Source organism: Dendrobium catenatum, unplaced genomic scaffold (assembly GCF_001605985.2).
Source record: "Dendrobium catenatum unplaced genomic scaffold, ASM160598v2 fragScaff_scaffold_279, whole genome shotgun sequence".
Taxonomy (NCBI): Eukaryota; Viridiplantae; Streptophyta; class Magnoliopsida; order Asparagales; family Orchidaceae; genus Dendrobium; species Dendrobium catenatum.
The window spans coordinates 455,800-479,364 of NW_021318741.1; the positions used below are offsets into that span (position 1 = coordinate 455,800).

Consider the following 23,565-nt stretch of genomic DNA (forward strand, 5'->3'; position numbering starts at 1 on the left):
TTCACATTATGCCCACAAACATGTGTCGAATATACATCGGGCCTCCTACAAGGGATCATAGGTATTTGCACTTAATGTGCCAATCAATCACGTTCTGCTTGCACGAGCTCTATGTATTTGTCCTCGGTCAAATGATTGCTAGCACTAGCGGGCATTTAAATTCGTTGTGCGCTACACTGAATACATCTGTAAAAGGTGTTGTAGCTTGATTGGCGTCGAATGTGAGAGGGCAATGATGCTTAAACCAGGCTCAAGTTCAAGTCATTTCAAGACCAATTTAAATCAGGTTCATGAGCTTAATGTGCAAGCTCAGTTCTATGTCCCCTGTAGTCCGAGTCTTGTTCAATTTTAATGCCCTCCACACTTAGTTCCTTTGAATTTGAGTCTGAATGTATGTTCAAATGATTGTTCAAAGTCTTTTGAGATCTTTTGATTTCAATTGAATACTCAATTTGGCTTCAATTTCGGTTCCAACCTGATTTAATTTCATTTGAATTTGGTCTTTAGAAATCATTTGAATTTTGGTTATGATTTAGGTTCTCAAGTCCACTGTTCTTCTTCGAGTACAAGTCCTTATTCTTTTGAGTTCAAACAGGTCCGAGTATAGTAACATTTCACCCGAAATTTAGGCAGCTTTCTGGCGTCTCCCCTGTTTAGGAGAAAACTATGGAAAACTGGGTCTCCCGCCATGCTAGAGAAAAGCGTGTACGGTAGGCACCCTCTTTCGAGGACACAGCGGCCGTGTAAAATCTTTGTCCCCACCACGCCAGAGAAAGGCGTGTATGGGTCTTCGGTACCTGTTGCAAGAAAAGCAGTTGCTTCCCCGCGAGCGGGTAGTTATGAATATTCCGGTCTTGTCGTAGGTGCCGTACCGGGTTCCCATCCCACGACGCTAGAGAAAAGCGTGTATAGGAGGTTTTTCGGTGCACCACGAATGTCGAAAATAAGATTTGGAACTGAGGGTCGCTCGCCTACCAAGTCGTATGTGTCGCGCCGGGTTCCCTTCCCACCACGCTAGAGAAAAACGTGTATAGGTGGTCTACCGGCTCAACACGCATGTCGAGGTAAGAGAAAGTTTAGGAGACTGTTTGCCTCGTCGTCGGTGTCAGACGGGATTCCCTCCCACCACGCTAGAGAAAAGCGTGCATATGTGGTCTACCGGCCCGACACGAACGTCGAGGACAGAAGTCTAAGTTTAGAAATTATACCTTCGGGGATGGTGGACCGGCGGTGGAGTTGGCTCGGATGTCGAGGCGGGAGAAGCACACTTTTTTTTTTGAAATAATAATAATAATAATAAAATTATTATTATTATCATTACTATTATGTTTAATAATAATAATAATAATAATAATAATAATAATACTATTAACAATAATAATGATAACCTAAAAGAAAATCACCTCTAAACTTCTATTAGAGGTGCTCGGCTACAGCAAGGTTTTGGGCAGGAAAGGCTTGGAGTCGGCACAAGCAGAGAGAAGATCGGCAATGGGAGATGAGGTTCGAAGGATTTAGATGGAGGTAAGGGATTCTCTCTCTCTCTCACTCTCTCTCTCTCTCTCTCGGCTAAAGGAGGAGAGGGTTTATGGCAAGGTGGAGGCGTCAGTTGAGAGGATCGGAGGAAGGAGACAGGTGGTCGGGGCTTTAGACAAGCAGAGGCGACGAGATGGGGAGGTTTTACGTACGTCGGCCTGGAGATCGGGGTAGGGAGTCCAGCGCAAGGAAGGTAGATCGAGTAAGAGGGAAGGAGCCAGGTGCGAGAGAAGGCCGAAGGCCTTTGTCCCTTCGATCTTTTAACGACTCGAACGAGTCGTGCGAGCGACATGCGAGACGCGATGCTCGGTATGGCCTCGACATACGACGAGCGGCGCTGGATCGTGCGACTTGAGGCAGCAGGAAAGGGATTTGATCTTTTCTTTTTTTCTGTTTTGCTGGCCACGGTTTAGCGTCAACAACAATAAACATAACATAAAGTGAAGTTATGTATTTCTTATGTTTAATATACAATTTTACATGTGCTTTACATAAATTGTCAATATGTTCATTATTATTTCTTATACATTGCTTGCGTATCACATTAAGCTTTAGCTCATTATCAATGGTTGTGCAACAGGAAAAGGAAAGGAGTCAGTGAGGTAGTAGTCAGGCCAGTTGACTACTCTTTTATGTACATACTTTTTGGTATGTAAAGAGATCTGAGTATCTGATGTGGACATCAGAGTATGAAAAGTGCAGCAGAGATGTAGCCGTCGATCTACGGCCACGATCGATTCGATATAGTTTTGAGTCATTTCATGTATTCGTCTTTTATTATGTTATTTGTCTTTTATTATGTTCCAAATTCAAATAAGTTTTCCTAGGTCTCCCCATCTCATCCCCTCCCCACGGCCAAAGCCATCCACCACCCTTGGCTTCCACCTCACCTTTCCTAAATTAGATTTCATGATTTTGAAATTCTATTTATGACTAAATTCAAATTTATTTGAATTTAGAATAGTTGCCTAATTTATGAAATCCTATTTTAGGAAAACTACTAAATCCCTTCATATTTAAATTATAAATTAAGATGGGAAGTGATATTTCTTTCCAAACTTAATTCAATAATTTAAGTAAGCATTAATGACCTCATTAAACTCCTCCCCTCCCTCCAAGTTCAAATTTCGTCTTGATTACCTCCCATAAGCAACCTCTCTTAATTTGGGAAGATTTAATTTCAAGTTCAAACTTATTTGAATTTGGAACCCTCTCCTAATTTAGGAAAGTTACTTAATTAAACCCCATTTGAATTTCAAATTAAAGGGGATTTAATTATTTCTTTCCTAATTCCTAAATCTCAAATTAAGTAACCAAAACCTCTCCCCACAATCTCTCCCTATCTCATTGATTGTCGCCGGCCCCTATTGGGTGGGAGTAGGAAATTCTTTCCTAAATCCCAAATTCCCCTTTTGGAATCAATTCCAATTTCTCCACCTCTCTACTTGGCCGAAACCTCCCTAGCCCCCATTATTTAATTTACTTCCATTAGAGAACTTCTCTAATTGGAAATCAATTAACCTCCTCCCATCTCTCTTTGGAAAATTTTCAAATTCCAAGCTCCTAAATCCTCCACATGCAAATTTGAAATTGAAACTTCATATTTTGATTAATTCTTCTCCTCTAACCTAACCCTATTGCCAACATGTGGTCCCCCACCTATGGCCGACCATCTCTCCCCATTTTTCTCTTTGGAATTTGCAAGATGAGTTCCTCTCTCTCTATAGAAACCTTCAAGGGAAATACCAACTAGCGTGTTCAACACTTCACACTAGAGAAACTTCTTTCTCTCTAAGTTGAACCTTCAAGGAAACAACGACGAACTTCTTCAACATCTCGTTTACTTGCTTCCGGACTTTGACTAAGGTAAACTTCTCCCCTTCTTCAATTACCTTACTAATCCCCTAATCTTGTAGGTGACGATGAACCAAAAGGAGCCGAGTCTCGCCTTATGCCTAAGCTTAGTAAATGTAGTATTTTGTTTCGTCGTTGCCAAAGCTTAGTAAACGTAGGATCGAGTGGACTTTCTATGCTCCTAACCTAATTGTTAGATTAGGGATTTTGTTGAAAACTATTTACTTTGCATGCTATTGAATTTCTAACTTGTTTTAATTCTCCACATGCTTGGCATGTGGCTTAGCCTAAGTGTAGGCACCCCTCTTTTATTTTCTATTGTCGTTTTGATTGCTAACAGTTTCAATCTTACTTGCTTATTCAAGAAATCATGCAATTCTTAACGCATCCATTTTAAAAACATTTTAGTCCTGCATCAATAGCTGTATAGACTATTTAGTATTTAAGTAAAATTTTAAGGTTTTAGTTAAGCTATGTATTTCAATTGAGATGTGCATTTTATTTGAGATGTTTTATGTATGGTTCATATTATGGAAAGTTTGATATGTTATGATATATTAGGATATTCCGAATAGACTTCTTACTTCCTGATTTTAATAGAGGTAGTTTAAAATGAGTGTTAGTAAGAAAGAGAGATGTTCAGATTCTCCTTCTTTGTTATATTCTAGATTGACTATGGGAGGGACAAAATGAGGTTTGACAGTGAACACCTCCACTTTTCCACATTTTCCTTAGTAGCTCTTGGGTTAGGGAAAATTTCATGCTAGAGATTGTGGTGATGTGAGGGAGCGAGCAGGACAGCTGAGGGAAGGAGGTTCGGCTGAAGAAAACTTTGAAGAAAAGGAAAAAGAAGAGATATGAGAAGAAATTAGGGAAGGAATAAAAAAATAAGAAATGTAAATTTAGTAGATTTCTTTTTGGTTGGTGCAAAATTTCTAATTAGTTTATACCCAATTATTATCTAGGATTTCAATTGATTTATGAGAAGTGGAAGTTTTGAGGTAAAAATATTATTTTAAAATAAATTGATTTGATTTATATGATTTGAAAAATAAAATGTAGAAATAGTATATATAATAACAATTGTAATATGTGGCCTGTGTAGGTGATTTACAAGCGAAAGAAATTGGGAGATATAAGAATCGAGGTAAGAAAATCATATTCTTTAATTTTTTGACATCTAAAATTGCATTTGAGCCAAATGAAGTGTGAAATGCAATAGAAATTCTTCATATTGTTGAATGTGTGTCTACAGCCGAGTATTCAACTATAATGACCACACATAGATTTTAATGATTCAAGCTCAAAATTAAGTATACTATGATTATGTAAATGTTTCACTAATTGATAATATTTTGGAAAGAAAAGCAACGAGTCAGATGTTCTATGGTTATCAACAAAGAGCAACCTACTCACAAATAGAAGGATATGCGCTGATGCAATATGCTAGTGAGGATATATGAATAAATCTCCAAGGTGACTCTTCTTTTGTTCGAAACAAAGCCAACATAATGAGTTGACAGTAGTTCAAAGCATGGCCTATTTTGGAGATAAATCAGCTTATTTAACATTAAAATGTCCTAATGGAAACACGGAAAATTTTCGATAGAGGGAAATAAAAGAGAATGCATTAACACACGTTATTTTGGATTATACAGAAGTTTAAGACAATCAAGAAAGAGAAAAGAGGGAGAAAGAAAAGAAAAGTGTGTGGTCAACTTGATTGAGAAGTATGGAACTTCACCGGAAGAAAAACAGATAAAAGCATCAAAACGAATTTAGCGATTCATCTCTTCGTAGTAAATTCTTTTCCATCCTCCTGAAAACATCCTTCTACAATAAGAGACCAGCATGGAGTTTGGGAGGTCTGATTTGTTCATAAAGATAATTCATTGCATCTGTTAATATATTATAAAAAATTTCGGAATGCAAAGCATCTCTTTTGCTCTAAAATTGCTTTGTTGTGCTTCATATTTCACTCTCTCACATAACTGTCACAAGAAAGCCCTGGTTGTCAACTTTAAACACAGTTACTGATATCAAGCTGTATAAACAATGATGCGCACCAATGCATGTATTTCAGGTATGTTGAGGGAAGTGTTACAACTAATAGATACAGATAACAAGAGATGGATAAAAATAATTCAACTTGATAAATAAAAATCCTTTTTTAATTTAAGTTGCATGACTGATCCGTTTCCGCCCATGAAACTAGGTCAAAATTAAGATTTAAAAAAAAGAAAAGCTTGTCTTTTTTTAAGCAAATTAAATGTTCTTTTCTCGAGAGAGCTCAAAAACATATACATGCAACTCCTGTCTTCCATTTACCAGAATCACGGGGCCTATTTCTCCCATATTAAGGGCAGCATAACAATCCCAGAATGTTATGAATCACTATCAAGCCAAGCATTAGACGTCTTTTAAGAAGCTATTTCAGATCTATAAAATGGCCTGAATAAGGGAAATAGTACCAGAAGAAAAAAAATATTTAACGCTTAAGATGAGCACATGTAACATGGCACTGATAACTAGGAAAACTAGCTCAAGATCTGAACTAGAATTTCACAACTATACTTCAATCTTTATTTTTAAAGAAAAAACAAGGAAAACTCACCATTGTTTACCACTACCAAGAGGTCCTCCAGCAAACGTCTTGAAGAGAGGAATCATTTTAGCTGCATCATGTAAAAGAAACATACACAAATTGTGAAAGCTAAAAACAGAAGTGTTCTTAGTGTTTTCTTAATTTCCTTGTTCTTTAAAGTAGTTGAGAGCTGAAAATGAATGTTAAATTCTAACATATTGCAATATTGATGATTATTTTTTTTATCATGAATTGAATGTTAGTATTAAGTACACACAAAAGGAGAAAAAAAATCGAGGCTTGGATCAATATAGTGTAAAGATGTGGCTTCTTATAAATTGACCCGGTCATTAGTCTTGAGAAAAAGTTATTTTGACAAATTAATTTTTACATGATGCTTCTCGAGCGAGTCGCTTTGCCTATAGGGAAATATTATAAATAGCATTCCTCCATATAAAGACTGGAAATGAAGAGATTTAAATTTAATGAAGGATATCCAAACAACAAGATTCAAATAATTTAAAATAGAATCTATTCTCACCAGTGAATGTATGTGTAGAATTCACAAAAATATTTTGTTTTGTGTTCATATTAGGCTTTTAACATCTTTTACAAAACAAAATTCATTATAAAAATATAAACTCTCAAATTCGCTACACACATGATAGTTCGCAGTGTCAATACTTGAACTCGATCGTCTGCTAATAACCAGGTAGAGTTGGCACAGTTCAAGTCATCAAATAAAATATTTAAATGCCAAAATAAAAGCTTCGTTAATAGAAAAAATCAACCGATAGAGATTGTATCGTTCAAAATACCACTAAATTCTAATATAGATAATTTCTCAAGTAAAACATAAAACTTTAAAATTTTAAAAAAATTCTAAATATTTGAAGTGAATTTTATTGCTTTGAACTTCAAAAAAAATTTATCCAACTTCAATACCTATTTATCAAAGGGTAATAAATTTGAAAATAACCTCAACTTACAAATAGAAATATATCGTCGAATATATCATTAAGATTCATTCTTGAATAATTTCTGATCAAAAGGACATGAAAAGTATCCTCTAATCACTAGTTCTATCGTCACATAGCACCACAAGTAAATGATTATGATTGAGGCCCTCTGATCTAGTGGTTTTTTTCAAATGTCCATTAAATTATGATAATGGCCAGGGCTTATAGGTTTTCAATGGCTAAAAATCCTTGAATTATGAATCATAAGTGTACTTGATAGGATACAAAGCTCTCTTAGATAAGGTTGACTTTATCCGCTTAGACAAAAATTTACCCTAGATTTATAAGGTTCAATTGGATGAAGCATCACATGGTTGCCGACAAGAGTTCTTCAATCAAATTGGATAAACTACATCATTTGACTAAATATAATATAGACCATGACAACTTGATATGACAAAATTATTGGATCTTGATAACTTTTTTATCATTCTCCCCACTGTCATACCACATTTTAATCCCCTTTTAGTCAAAATGTAGCGTAACAGATAAGGAGAATCTGAACAGTTATCTTTTACTAACACCCATCCTAAATTACTTCTATTAGAATTGAATGAGTAGGAAATGATTTATTCATATTATCCTAATACAATGAACTTTCAATTTTAGCAATTGTTTTACACAATTCATAATTGGAAGCATATTCATAACTCATCAATTAAAATATAGAGCTTACTACTTGTTAAATAAAATTTTCATACACGAAAATCTGATTGTAAGGCTTCCTACTCTGGCTTCTATACACAACCAAAACATACTTACACAAAAGTGTAGTCAACCTCCTGCCTAGAGCTCCACTGGCTCATTCCTCTTTCTTATAGTACAAGTACTGCTAAAGAGCTAAAGCTCAATGAAATACACAACCATAGTACAAGAAATAAGAAACTTATAATCAACAGTCAATTATAAACGATATGGAATTTCTATATTAATTATAAGCTGTACAAGAAATTAATGCATAATTAACTTTCCACATTTCTTGTTCTATTTACTTTCCAATATTTTAAACAAATCATATGATGACTATAGGCTTTTACACACTTATAGCTCTCTTGTTCAAGGTAGGGACCAAATTCCAAACTTTTAGAAGTGAGAGCTCTTTCATTGAAGGTTGTCTCTGAATTCTCAACTTTTAGAAGTGAGTGTCAGGTACCTCCTGTATGGTCCCTAAGGCTTACCTCGTTGGGTCATTCGCATTTACTTGTGCGAGTCTATCCCCGTAATATGATTTTTATCATTTACCTTTCATTAGGCTTCACATTTTCATAATATACCTTTGTATATGCAGTAAACATAAACTATAACATGTTGAAATCAAGTGCATTAGTAAACCATCAACACGTTCAATATGAAAATAGTTGCTACCATAGTGGGATAAACATGCTGCCATGTTTATATAAAATGCTTCTTTTTCCTATATCACATATTTGATATCTCATCTCGTTCTCTAGAGTAGTTTGGTAAAGTTGTTCACCTGAAATGTCCCTGCCTCTTTTCCTTTTATATACAAACTAAAGAATATATTATAAAGCTTACATTGTAGTATTTTTTCACACCCCATTTTGGCCCCGCTTAGGGTCAACCTGGAGTATAACAGAGAAGGAAAATCTAAACAAGCCCCTTGTTACTAACACCCATTCTGAGCTACTTTTATTAAGATCAGATGAGCAAAATGTAATATGTTTAGACTCTCCTAACATATTAAGCTTTACTAATTCCTTTCAAAAACTCCACCCAGCGGTTGATTTCAAGCCTTTTCAATCCGTCCAATGCATGCAAGGCTAAGTGATGCGGCTATGTTGACCTCAACAGAAAAAAAAGGCGGAATAAAATCGAATTAAAAAAATCGCTAAAAAATGATTACCTGTGGTGATATCCTGCGCCCATCCCCTGCTCTCTACCGAAATCCTACCTACTACAGTCCTATCCTCTGCAAAACCGCGCTACTCAAGTCTTTTCGCATAAATCTTGCGCAGATCATGAAAATGTGCTCCTATTTGCGCCAATAAAATGAGAGGGAGGTCTCGGTTCATTGTCTTGACTCCACTCTTTGCTTCAACCGAAATCTTCTTCCCCCATCTCCCTCGCCTCATTCGAAACCTCCTTCAATCAAAACCTAGCAGAAGCCCTAACCCACCCTTCGGTCCACAAAGAGAGAGAGAGAGAGAGAGAGAGAGAGAGAGAGAGAGAGAGAGAGAGAGAGAGGAGTTCTTCCTACCTAGCTAAAGACTTGCTGCACCCAACTCTACTGAACCCTTCGCCTATAGCTCCACCCGAAGCCATCTAACATTTCAGCCACCAAAACCCACCATCAAACTCCATCCAAGCCACGATCCACCTTACCCAACCCAAACCTATACCTCCGCCTCCCTTGACAATGTTCCCTTCCTGTCGGATAGGGAAACACGACACTTTTGAGCGGAAGCAATAGTGGGAGCTTGCTAGCTGTGAAGGTAACTTACTCTTATATGTGCGCTTCATCGGACAAATACCTTAAGGCCGTCGAACTCTTGGGAAACGGAGGGCTTACCCTCTGTTTAATAGGATTTAATATAAATCCTTTTCAAATCCTACATAAATCCTTTTTAATTATAAGAGTTAATTATAATTAATTAAAATGATTATAAATCATTATAGTTAATTGTAATTAATGTTAATTAATAACTTTTAATTATAATTTATTATAATTAATCATGATTAATTATCATTATTAATTATTTTTAATTGTATTTAATTATTTTTAATTGTAATTAATTATTATTAATTATATTTAATTATTACTAATTAATTATGATTAATTATAATTAATTAATAAAAATGAAAAAAAAAAGAAATGTTTCTCTTTCCTCGATCTACGAGCCCGCCTCGTCGGTCGCCAAGATATAAACCCTCAACCCTAAAACTTCGAGAGCCCACCTCGACGCTTGCAACGCGACAAAACGACCACCTATACACACTTTTGTCAGCTGTTGGGAGGAAGTGCGTCGCGATGCTCGCGACAAAGCGGGTAATCAAAAAGCCCCATTTCGGCGTTCGCGGCGCACTGAAAAATCGTCTATACACGCATTTATTGCGCGCGGTGGGATGAGAATTCGGTGCGATGCCTACGACAATGCGGGATTACTTATAAGTACGCTTGAGCGGGGGGAAAGCCAACTGTTTTTTAAAACAAGTATATTCAAAGACCCCATACATGCCTTTATTGCGCGTGGTGGGAATGAAGATTATAATTGCCCACATGATAGGACACACTGGATAGTAGTGTGGACATGTGTTTGCTAGCATGAATAATATCGAGCCCAATCATAACAAACGTGAATGATGAGCTTGTGTTGATTGCAGTCCACATTTGTCAAGTATTAAAATTGGTGAATTTAGAAACCACAAAGGTGAAAGAGTCATCAAATTTAAGTTAGGAGGGCAAAACTTTGGTTAACCCTGATTCTCCATGAAATAAAAAGAATTCAGTTGATGAAATTCCAACCATCCCGCATGTTGGGGGTCATCAAATTCAAATCAATAAAATACAACCTAGGTTGTTCTTCACCCACCTCAAGAAAAATATTATTCAATGCTAGCAAATGGAACCTCCGACATTCCAAGAAGTAAAATTGATCTTGGTGTTGAAGAAATCATTCTTGTCAACAAATTGGTAGTAAATTCATACCTGATTAGGGAGGTCCCTTCGTTGTCAAGAAAACATAGCAAAGAGGAGCCTCAAACTGAAATCAAGTATAGAAATTCTAACACAAATACATTAAGGCTTAAGCCTCAAGGCGCCGGGTTAGCGCCTCGAACTGAATCGCGCCTCTGTTCGGACGCCTCGACCGTTTTTTTAATCGTGGCATTTGGCACAAAATTTACAACTTTTTCTGTCAAAATCAAACAGTGGAATGCAAAAAGTTGTAGATGATCGTGTTAGCTTTCAAACGTTATCAAATTCGTACAGAAATAACAGTCTCTATCAAAATAGTGAGACATCTATCTTTCCCTCATTAAGATATCGGTTGAGGTTGACTACTTTATAATGAATTTTTAGGCTTTCTTTTGGGTTTGAAAGAAGAAAGAATATTAGAGATTTTAGAAAAAAAGATTGTGAATAAAAGATTTATGGAAAAACCATTTGGTTCAACCAAAAAAAAAAAAAAAAAAAGCTAAACTAGTAGTTTAGCATGTTTCAGTTTTTAGATATTTACATAGATTTTGAAAAGGATCATATGTATCATTTAACATGCGTTTAAAATAAAGTGAAAGAAGAGATTAAGAGCGAAACTAAGGAGGTTAAATGAGATTGATCCTGATTAAAGTTTAAATCTAGCTGTAGCAGTTACTATATGTATATTGAGCCTTTTTTGCATTATGAATTATGGTTTTATTTATATGTTGAGGGCTGATTTTAGAATACACAATCAGTACAACAACAACAACATCATAGCCTTTATCCCACTACGTGAGGTCGGCTACATGAATCCTTTCTCGCCATTGTGTCGTGTTAAAAGTCAAATTCTCATTTAAATCTAATGAGAATAGACAATCATCAACAACAACAACAACATCAAGCCTTTATCCCACTACGTGGGGTCGGCTACATGAATCCTTTTTCTCCATTGTGCCTATTAAAAGTCAAATTCTCGTTTAAATCTAATAAAGAAAGGTCATTCCTAATATTTTCTAACCAAGTCTTTTTAGGTCTACCCATACCTTTCTTAACATAAGTCAAATCTAATACCTCTACTCTCCTAACCGGGTCATCGCAAGGCCGCCGTTTTATGTGACCAAACCATCTAAGGCGACTTTCTCTAATCTTATCTTCTACTGGAGCTACTCCAACCTTTTCACGTATATGCTCATTTCGTATCCTATCTCTAAGGGTAAAGCCACTCATCCACCTGAGCATCCTCATCTCCTGAGCATCCTCATCTCTGCCACACTTAACTTAGTATTATGCTTCTCTTTTAAAGGCCAACATTCGGCACCATAAAGCATTGCAGGCCTCACTACCATCTTATAGAATTTTCCCTTAAGTTTGAGGGGTACATTTCTATCACATAACAAGCCTGATGCATTTCTCCACTTCAACCATCCAACTTGAATTCTGCTGATAATATCCCCATCAACAAGAATAAAAATTTATTGGAAGATAACATTTGCATTAATAAAATGAGCAAGAACTTCATTTCAACTGCATGCCTTCAAGACATGCTTGATATTAAAACTACATATGAAAGTGATTATAAGCATGAATGGAATCTCTTCATCTAGTTCAATAAAAAAATGGAAATGCCCTATTGGAACAAGAATGAAGGGTGTAAAGAACGAAATATCACTGCCCTAAAGTTGTACCCCAAATTGACAACATCCTAGCCTAGCTACATAACGTCTTACCACACATCTTAGCTAGTAGATGTGAAACTATTAAATCTTCCTCTCCAGCAATAAAATCATTTTTTTTCATCAAACTCGTCATCTAATTTTCCTATTAGTCACTCATTCACATCATCTATCTCAGTCAAAGAAATAAGATCAATCACATCATGATGATTATATCTTCGAATCAATGCTCTATTATATTTTACATAAACTAAAGCCTTTAAGTGACCATAATCCAATTTGCTTCATCGTTTTCTATGAAACTGCAATCGAAACATTATTACATTACTACAATATGAACATACATAAAAAAGTAACACACTCCGTAAAAATACCTACATGTTCAAAAATACTCCAATTGCGTTCGCATCTTGATACATATTAAACTTAAGAACTTTGATAGCAATGCTTTGTAAATTGGGAACTCCTTGGTCATAGGCAAACCACCAATCAGCTGGAAGAAATGAAATATTTATTTTCAATATTATATACTTGCAAATCAATCTTCATTTTATGTAAATAAAGATACCTGGAGTTTGGTTAGTTTTTTGTCTTACAGTTGGAGGAATACCAAATAGTCATTCAACCCTAATCTATAAACTTAATTTATTATTAATTTTATCTTCTTCATCTACATCTCTAGATAATCTTCCAAAACATTGATAAAGGTCATCAACTATTTCCCTATTATTGGCAATATTAGTGTTATTAAACAAATATTCATGATTTTAAAAATGTGCCACTGCATATAGAGGTAGGTGAAATTGCACTTCCCATCTTTTATGAATAATTTTAAAATTTGATCATACTTATCACTGTTATTGAAGCTTGCAGTAATTGCCTTTTTAGCTCTATCCATTGCTTCATATATGTAAACTATTGGGGGTTTCTTCTCACCATCAACCAATCTAAGAACCTTTAATAAATGACCAGCTATTTTTAAGATATATACTATAGTGTTTCAAAATAATTGCTGCAAGATTATATGTTGAGATTGTTTAGCTTTAGCCACTTTCGCATAAGGATCCAAGATAAACTCTTCACAAGTAAACATTTTCTTCAAGTTTAGTTTTTGTTGATGAAAATGTTGTAAAATTAAGAAAGCTGTTGTGAAATAAGTCTTAGCAAGTTTGACTAGTGCTCTTTGATTTGTGTATCTTCTTATTAACTCAAATAAGCGAGACTTAGAATATATAAAACTGTGCACTGCAACCGTTTTTTCAAAGCATCGCCTTAGCATTTGAATTTTGAAAATGTCCTCCATTATGAAATCCAAACAATGAATAACACAAGGAGTCTAATAAATGTGAGGATATTTGTTCATAAATAATTTTTCTGTACTATAATTATAATTTAAGACTAAAATTTCATTCTTCATATGAAATTACACAAGTTTATCTTTACTTTTAAATCTTTTTTTTAACATGGATGTCTTAATTTCAGACTTCATGTGCTTAGGGCAATTAAAGCAAGGTGTAGCATTCCTAAACACTCCAACAATGTATTATTTGTGAAGTGTAATTCCTTATTTTGTTATTTTGCCACAAAAAATACACATATGTTATTAGATTCAATTGTCAGTATTGCATATTTCCATGCTGGATCTTTTTAAATATTAAATTGAATCTAACATTTTATGATCACCTAAAAGCAAGCAAATTCATAAAAATAAATTTAGATCTCCATTAGAATTAGATGAATAAAATCAATGTAAACCTCATCATACAAAACACAAATCAATGTAAAGTTCATCAATGTTCGGTAGGGCTTATGGCAGCGATCTTGTAATCACAATGTTTTGAATAAATATAATCTTCAAAATAAAATAAGACAAATCAATAATATAACTATCTCATATTATTGTGTTCATGCAATCAAAAGCATAAAAAAATATTGAATTACCAAAAATTTGATTCTTTCTGTGTAGTTTCTCCGATATGAGATTGAAAACAGGCATATTTGAAAAAGATTTGTAAAAATATAAACAAAATATAAAATATAAAATAAAAGAAAATTATTTATGTATGCTTGTAAGGCACACCTATGAACTGAACCGCTCAACTAGAAATAGTGGTGGCCTCCGTCGAAAATAGTTGAGAAACACTCAGGAGCAATCGCTTCCGCTCGCATGCAAAAAATACTCAGGAGTAGCATCGCATGCAAAATCAGACGAGCAATCGCTTCAGTCGGTGTGGAATTGTTAGGTCGGTCTAGTCCAACGAACAGAATTGGAGGGTTCCTCCTCCTGCATACTACACAAACTGACAGGAGAAAAAAACGACTGTTTAGGAAGGATTTTAAAAGGAGTTTAGGAGCGAAATTGAATGTAGGGACTGTTTAGAGATTTCGTTTTGAATTGTATGCATTAAATAGTTTGTTTTCCATGAGTGAGAGTATCGGGAATTTGGCAGAAATTTGAGATATTTTAGTTTCTTGCAAAAACCGATAGGAGCAAAAAACGACTGTTTCAGAAGGATTTTAAAAGAAGTTTAGTAGGGAAATTGAATGTAGGGACTGTTTAGAGATTTCGTTTTGAATTGTATGCATTAAATAGTTTGTTTTCTAGGGGTGAGAGTATTGGGAATTTGATAGATATTTGAGATATTTTAGTTTCTTTGGGCTCTAGCGGCATCTAAAGATTTGGGAGAGAAAGATCCTCCTCTCGAATAGATGATCAATTGTATCTTGGTATTTTCCGTTTCCCTTTCATCAAATAATAGAAATTATCTACTATTTTGTGGTTTTGTGTGATTTTTGTGAAGAATTCTCGTTGTTTTCCAAAGATTGATAGGAAATACTTGAGATCTACAAGTGTTTCCTATCAGGAATTAGCCAAAGGTCATACGAAACAGACGAAGGAATGGGTGGAAGTAGTGAACAAAGGAGATTGACAAAGCAGAAGCGCTCCATTGTTTCTCTTTTGCGCGTTGAATAGCTCGCGGGAGCAGAATGGTTCGTGAGATTAGAGCACCTGATAAGAGCAATATAGTATTTATAAAATAATTTTAATATGTTTGGAAATTAGAAAATATATTATCTTAAACATAAAAAAATATAAATATAAAAGCTATTTATAATTATATTAAAAATTCTGAAAAACAATTGTGTGCGTTATTTTGTTCCGTGTGCCATGCGCCATGGCACACAGGTGGCACAAATAGCACGAGCCATTTTGAACATCTGCGCCACGCTATACACATGGCGCCAAATGTGCACTGCACCGTGCGTCATGGCGCATCATGGCACATACTATTTTGTGTCATTTACATCTATATTGTAGTTAATCCCACTTATCTTGATGTTATGTATAATGTTTCCGCATAAAAATTAATCAAATTGGTTAGCAAATACTTTCCACAAAAGGATATTGGATTATCCCTAAACTTTAATAATGATTTACAATGCATGAATTGATTCAAGAGCATCATAAAATAGAAGAGGTATTAGCACGAACCTAGAGCACCACCATCACGTCCCAAAACTACACCTATACGCAAAAGCAGCAGCCTTACGTCTTTATCAACTTCTAGTGCTATTGTTTCCCATTCTCTGCAAACCTAAAAAAAGTTTGCATACAATAGAACGTTGAGGCTTAAACTTACACTTGGACTGCAATTCGATAGAAAACATTCCACCTGATAGTAAAAGAAACTGATTAAGAATATAAAATACTACAGAACAATTTCTCTATAAGTACCAGATTGCAAAACAGCATGAGATGCAATGATACTACTTGCAATTAAAAGATATAGTTAATGTAGAAAACATTCCACCATATAGTAAAAGCAACTGATTAAGGACATAGAATAATACATAAAACAAATTCTCTATAAGCATCATGCTGCAAAATGAGATGGAATGACACTCACAGTTTTATCTGGAAGAAGAGAAATTTGGCTAGCATATTAGATTTACTGCTACAACTCCATTAGAACAGTGACAAAAAAAATGTTATTCTTGAATGCAGCTGCAAAGAAAAGGTCTCTTCTAAATTTAGATTCATATTGTCCGGCAAACCTTTATGCCTTCTTGGAAAGTGAGCTAATGGGTCCTAATGGAAGAATTTCTTAATGGCTACAGCTGGCATGCTCCCTAAAAGGAAAGACACTGGCTCTATTGGAAGGGCAGCAGCAGGACGTGCCCTTGTTGGCTCAATCTCTGAACCACAGCCTTTGATTGATGACTTTGGCATGAATCAAAAGCAAGGGATGCTTCAATTCTTGACTGATTTGGCAGAAGGCATGGTTTAAAATTGCGCAATTAGAGGCGCGCCTCAAGGCGCGCCTTTGCGCAATTTCACCAAAAAACTATTGCTATTATTTTCCTGCTAAAATCCTTAATTTTTCATTTACGCAATTCTGTGTTCGTGGGCTTACGCCTCAGACCGCCTCGAGGCTTACGCCTCGCCTCACGGACGAAAACCGTCTCGAGGCGCAGTTACGCAATTTTAAACCTTGGTAGAAGGTAATTGTCAGCTGTCTGTTGATTCTATCAAATAAATTAAGTTTCTAAAAGAGAAAATTCTTGTTTTCATTATATTTTCTTTTTTACTAGGATAAGCATAATTTCTTTTTTGTTTACCCATTATAAACATCTATATAGTGGGCCAAGTTTCAGTCAAACAGAAACATGGTATTTAACTTTCCTTCCTCCCTATTTCTCGTCTATCTCTATTTTATGTTTGGCAATGACAATCTATAATTAAATATATAAAGACGATATTTATTTTATAACTAAAAAAATTATATGGGCATTACATCATAACATACGTCGCCAGAATGCTGATGGTTGGTGCCACATTAATGTCAAGCAGACATGATAACAAATATTTTTTATCTGGCTTAGTTTTAATACACAAAACTATCCCTATTTATAGATCTATACAAGATATTTTAATAAAGAAACAAATAATTAGAGAATAATGCATAATTGTACTCATATAATCCTTCTTAAAACAACCACCCAAATAGGGAAGGAGATCAGTGTAATCAAAGTGAGCCTCCCACGGATCCCCATGCTAGCCGTGGGATCAAGGCTAAAGGAGGGCTATGATTTAACAACAAGATCCAGGTAAGCCTCCCACATATCCCCATGCTAGCCGTAGGGTCAATGGCCAACGGACAATTGAGATTTTAACACTCCCCCTCAAGCTAGGGAATATAGATCTGTTATTCCCAACTTGGAAATTAGTCCTAGAAAAATAGAGTTGTCAAGTCTCTAGGTGCACCATAGAGTCTTCCATTTAGTCAAACCTTTGGGAGGAATTAGCTATAGACATTACAACGACAAAGGATAGCGATGAAGGCTATATAAATCAAGCATGCAAGGTGCATGACAATAACGAAGGCCTAGTATTGCCCAAATTCTACCAATGAATGCTGATGGAAGGCCTAGTATTCCTCAAATTTCGACAAAGAAGGTCGGTAATGGGTACATATATTTCTAAGAATTCCAGGAATGAAGGCTGGTAATGGAAACCTGGATTCCTCATATTTTCGGCAATGAAGGCTGGTTTCACCTCTCTGCTTCCTTCAATTCAAGTCACTAATACCATGTTAAATTAAGAGAATTGGAGAGGGAAATAGGCTTAATTTTATTACACAAAGCTATCCTTATTTATAGATGTATACAATATTTCTTAATAAGAAAATAAATAATTTGAGAATAATGCATAATTGTACTAATATAATCCTTCCTAAATTAGCCACCCAATTAGGGCAGGAGATTGATGTGATCCTCCTATGGATTCCCATACTGTCCGTGGGATCAAGAGACGGCTGGGATTTAATAGAGTGATCCAAGTGAGCCTCCCTCAGATCCTCATAATGGTTGTGGGGTCAAGGGCCAAGGGGCGATTGAGATTTTAATAGTATCTAATAAGCATAAGGTTAGTACAACATTGAATTACAAGTGGATGTAAAAGAGTACAAGAAGCAAGGTCTCATAGCAAGCACACAACCAGCAAGGGCAATGGGGGTAGGTATGGTGAGCATGCAAGCATTGTGTTGTAAGTGATAGAAGCGCAGCACACGGGTGAAGGAAAGAAAGTGTATCAGCTTGTAATTAACGAATTTAGAGGGTGTAGAGGGGGAAAGATGAAGTACAAAACAGAAAATCAATAGTTAAGAGAGGAATGGGAGGGCAAGGTAATTGATAACAAGAATTAATATGGTTTTAACTTTTAACAACATAAATAGCTTGATATAATTTATTATCATACTAGTGCCTATATAAAGATAAATACAAAAGATATAATGAATTAAAATAACATTAAAAATATTCTCAATTAAAAGAATATATTATAGAATAAGAAAAAATATATAATAATTATGAACTTTTAATCTAATAAGGTCTATATGATAATATCAATGATTTGTTATTCTTTTGGCTCAACTGAGTTTCATGTTCAATGATATGGAATTTATTCATTCCACTACAGTTGTCATGCACAAATTTGATGATGTAATAGAATGCTTGCTGGCCTAAAATGATTGCCGAAATGGTTTTTGTAGTACTTTTGCTTGGGATTATTATATTACCCAAAATTTTTAAACGGTAAATTTAATTTTATCATTTCCCTTAAAAAATTAAATTTTAATTGGATATATGTACATAGAGATTCATGTGATAGAAAACTTAAGCATTGAAACTAGCTTGGAGACTGCGGTAACTGCTTCTAAGCTTAGGTAAGGGAATCTATTTGTTGAATTCAGGTTTTTGCATTGATAAGAACTGTTGTAGATGGTGAATTGCTAGATTTCTGAATTTAGGCATATGAAATCAGAAAGGAAAGTTAAGAAGAGGCTGTAGGGTTTGTTGAATTCATGGTTGCTAAAATCAGTTAGATATTGTTGAATTCAGCTGATAAAAAGGACTGTAGTGTGTAATGGCTGCTGCATTTTGTGTTGGAATTTCTGTTGGCTGAATGCAAGAATTTGGGAGGGCTGATGTTGTGTCACACCTCATTTTGACACCCCTTCAGAGAACATGGAGTGTAACAGAGAAGGAGAATCTGAAAAGATCTATCTCTTACTAACACTCATCCTGAAATACTTCTAACATGATCAAGTGAGTATAAGATAACTTATTTAGACTCCCCAACACATCAAGTTTTTCAAATCAAAATTGGAATCAATATTTCATAACGAAAAGCATATTTAAACAAATCAAATAAAATACATGTCTCAATTGAAATACAGAGCTTTACTAAATTTTTAAAATTTACTTTTGTACCTAAAAGTCCATACAACTCTTACTCAGGAACATCCAAAAAATGTATGTATACAAAAGAATAGTCAACTATCCAAATTACTACTCCACTGACTCCCTCCCCTTGCCTATAGTATAACCACTACAAATGAGCTAGAGCTCAATAAAATACCCAAACAATGTATAAGAAATAATAATTAACAATTGATTTAAAACACATGTAACTTCCATACTGGTCATAAAAAATTCATTATATAACTTTCTATCTTATTTACTATTCAAAATCTTTATACAAGTCATATGATGGCTATAGACTTTTGCACCCTTCTAGTTTTAAATTTAAGATTGGGTCTAAATTCTCAACTTTTAGAATTGAAACTGCTCTCTAATTCAAGGTTGGGTCCGAATTCCCAACTTATAGAATTTTGAGAGTGTAGACTTATCTCATTAGATCTTTCGCATTTACCTGTGCAAACTTATCCCCTTATATGACTTATTTCACCTTTCCAATATGTTTCATTTATAGAAATCATAAATATGCTATTACAGTCACTATTTAATGAATCAATATATTTATACATATATAAACTAGAATGAAATATTATTATAAACATAACAAATGTGACGATGAAAATATGCAAAATATTACTATTTCCGATGATATTTATTTGAGTATCTCACCTAGTTAGGAATTAGTTCTTCTAGACACTGCTTTCTTTTCCTTTTGTAAACAACCTAAGACATAAATGACTTCATTTATAAATGCTTTCAAACAAAATAAAACAGACACTATAACCATCTTACAATTTACCTTAATTATAATCTCCCTCATTCATCCCAAAATTCCGTTTCAAATTTAAATTAACAACATTTATTCCAGCAAATACAACAATCAGATAAACCTATATTGACTTCATCCTTTTTTCCACTTTTTGTTACTGATTTCTGCCAACAAGAACTAATGTATGAAACCTGCTTTCAACTATCTTAATTTCAACAATCCCTTAATGAATTCCTGCAATTGTTTTCAACAAACGTTGCAATATCATACATAATTTCAGCAACTCCCTGCAATAACCCCTCTTATACAAATCAGTAAATAACTTAATACAACAGCCCATTACCTTATTGTAGAAATTCCCGGTAGGCTGGAACAGCGCCAACAAGAACCCATCCTTCTAATATGCTCAGCCACTACCTCGCTACCCGAACTCCAGAGAACAGGGAATAACGGGAGAGGCTGAATGAGGGAATTGCTCAAGGCATTTAACATGTCACTAAAACCTAATTAAATGCTTTGCACTACTAATAGAAATTTTAAATATAAAATCCTAATTCCACTAAAATTCTCCGGCCACCTGATCCCAACCAAGCCCATGCATGTCTTGATTAGTGGAATCTGCCACTATAGTGGAAATTGTCCCTTTAATTAAATGGAAAAACTGTCCACTTAATTAATTAGCTATACATAAAAGGAAACGAAAGGAAGTAGAGAGGGAATTTTGGAAAGAGGAAAAGAATTTGGATTGAACAAGGAGAAATTCCATTGAGATAAATTTGTAAGATTTCAAATTGTCTATTTTAATTTCTATTTGAATGCATGTATAAATTAAGAAATTTATTTTTTAGGCTATGTACAAAAGGAAAAGAAAGCAAGATCTAAGAGAACCAATTCCTAGCAATGTGAGATACCCAAATGATGTCATAGGAGAGAGTAAAATTTTATATATTTGCTACCTCACATTCATTATGATTATGATAAGTAATTTATCCTAAATTCTTCCTGTATAAATTTATCTATTCAATAAGTAGGGATTACAATAGCACATTTTATGAATGTTAAAAGAGAATGGTACTGGAAAGGTGAAAAATGTTATATATGAGCAATAGACCAGCACAAATAAAGGCGAAAGACCTAACGAGATAAGCTTATACACTCGACATTCTAAAAGGTTGGAATTTGGACAGAACCTTGAATGAGAGAGTAGCTTTAATTATAATAGTTGGGAATGCATACCCAACCTTGAATTAAGAAGCTATAAAGATGCAAAAGCCTATAGTCATCATATGAGTTGTATAATAGTGTTAAACAATAAACAGAATAGAAAGTGATGTTATGCATGTCTTATGTATTGTATGAAAATTTATAAGTGTTTTCAATTAATTATCACTATGTTTATTATTATTTCTTATATATTGTTTGTGTATTTCATTAAGCCCTAATTATCAGCAGTGGTTGTATTGCAAGAAAGAGAAAATAGCCAAAAGGGTAGTAGGTAGGATGATTAAATACCCATTTTGTGTACCTACATTTTAGGAGTACATAGATATTAGAGTAAAGGCTATATAGACACTTTTGGGTATGTAAATAACATTTTAAAGTTTAGTGAAGTTCTGAATTTTATTTGAGATGTTTTAAATATGTTTCACATTGTTATATACAAAACTTGAGATATTGGGATAATCTGAATAGGTTATTTCCTACTCACATGATTCTGATCGAAATAGTTCAAAATGGGTGTTAGTAATGAATAGGTATGTTCAGATTCTCCCTCTCTACTACAATCAAGATTATATATAGGAAGTCAAAATGGAGTGTGGAAATTATTAAGTATGATGGCAGTTGCCAATTCTGATGAGAATCTAAATAGAAAAAGGTGAATGAGAAATAGATTACTTGGGAAAAGTTACGGTAAAGTTATCAAAAAGCACCAGAAAATGTATAAAGCAAACATACTTTATTCTAATAAGCACCTAACAATAGAGAAAATTAGAGAAACAAACATAAGTCCTGATATTCGTATGACATGTGAGTAGTCTTACTTTGATTCAACTGGCGTTTTATATCCTCAGCATTCTGACTCAAACACATTGACTTTGCCAATGTCTTTGGATCAACTGAGGTGTATGATACTGTTCAATGATGCATATGATGTTCATTTCTTCATTCTTCTGTATACAACAGTCATTCACATATTCGGTAATGTAATAGAAATTTGCTTATTGGCTTGGCATAGTATTGTTATCGTGATAATTTTTTTTATTATTTCTATCCCTCATTAATAGGACACAATGGAGAAAAAGGATTCATGTAGCCGACCCCACGTAGTAGGATAAAGATTTGATGTTGTTGTTGCTCTATCCCTCATTAAAAACAGAATTTGGAATCTCCTATCCACCTAAGCTTCAGTCCTCAGAAGACTACCATTTGAATCCAGAGCTGCACGGATTTAGTGACATCAACAACCTCTGCAGTAGTAATGGGATCAAAGGCAAACAGCTCTTGGGCTTCTGGAAGATCTGTAATAATAGTTTTGAATGTAGAAGTAATGGGATGTGAAATAACTTTATTATTTCACATCTTCTAATCAAGGTGAATTAGGACTCTAACGAGGGAGCTGTTCTTTTCATGGTAACAGCCAAAATAGGACAATTGAGTTGACATATGAAAGTTTAGCATCATTTCCTCGCCACTGTAATCCAGTATTCAAAGAGTAACTGATAAACGCCACTTTATCCTTAGACTATATGTACGACAAAAAAAAACAAAAAACATTTTGTTTTCTCACCTCAGCTAGATAGTCATTTCCCGAAGGACTTGTCTCATCAAAAACTTGTGTATCACTTGTACCTACGAACATGTAAAAAAATAATTAGAAGGAAAGTTTTGAAAATTCAGTTAGCCCTAGCTTGGGCATGAAAGTGCGCAGATCATTCCAAAATAATAGAAGTTTCTACTCGTGAAAGACACTTAAAATACGACACAATCATTAGAATCATTGAAGTAGCATTTAAAATATAAATAAAATATTTACTTCTAAGCTAGGATCAGATTCCAAAAAGTAAAGACTCATCCTCAAGCTATTACCTTAATGATTTATCCATTCTACATCATCGCACCTTGCATTTGCAAAAAAGTTTTGTTTTTAATTTATCATTTCTTAAGCATCAGCGTTAAACTAACTCAAATTTATTGGAAAGGTTGGTATAAAG

General features: G+C 34.5%; 1 protein-coding gene across 2 annotated transcripts in view; it reads right to left on the reverse strand.

Moving 5' to 3' along the window:
- The window catches only part of LOC110114897 (epimerase family protein SDR39U1 homolog, chloroplastic), a 133,297-nt gene that overhangs the window by 11,889 nt on the left and 97,843 nt on the right, over positions 1-23,565 (reverse strand). For both annotated transcript variants that reach the window (XM_020847933.2, XM_020847934.2), the window contains 3 exons: positions 23,142-23,203; positions 15,818-15,920; positions 6,005-6,065 (listed from right to left, as the gene is read on the reverse strand). In XM_020847933.2, the coding sequence (XP_020703592.1) occupies positions 6,005-6,065; positions 15,818-15,920; positions 23,142-23,203 (226 nt within the window). The remainder of the gene's footprint in view (positions 1-6,004; positions 6,066-15,817; positions 15,921-23,141; positions 23,204-23,565) is intronic.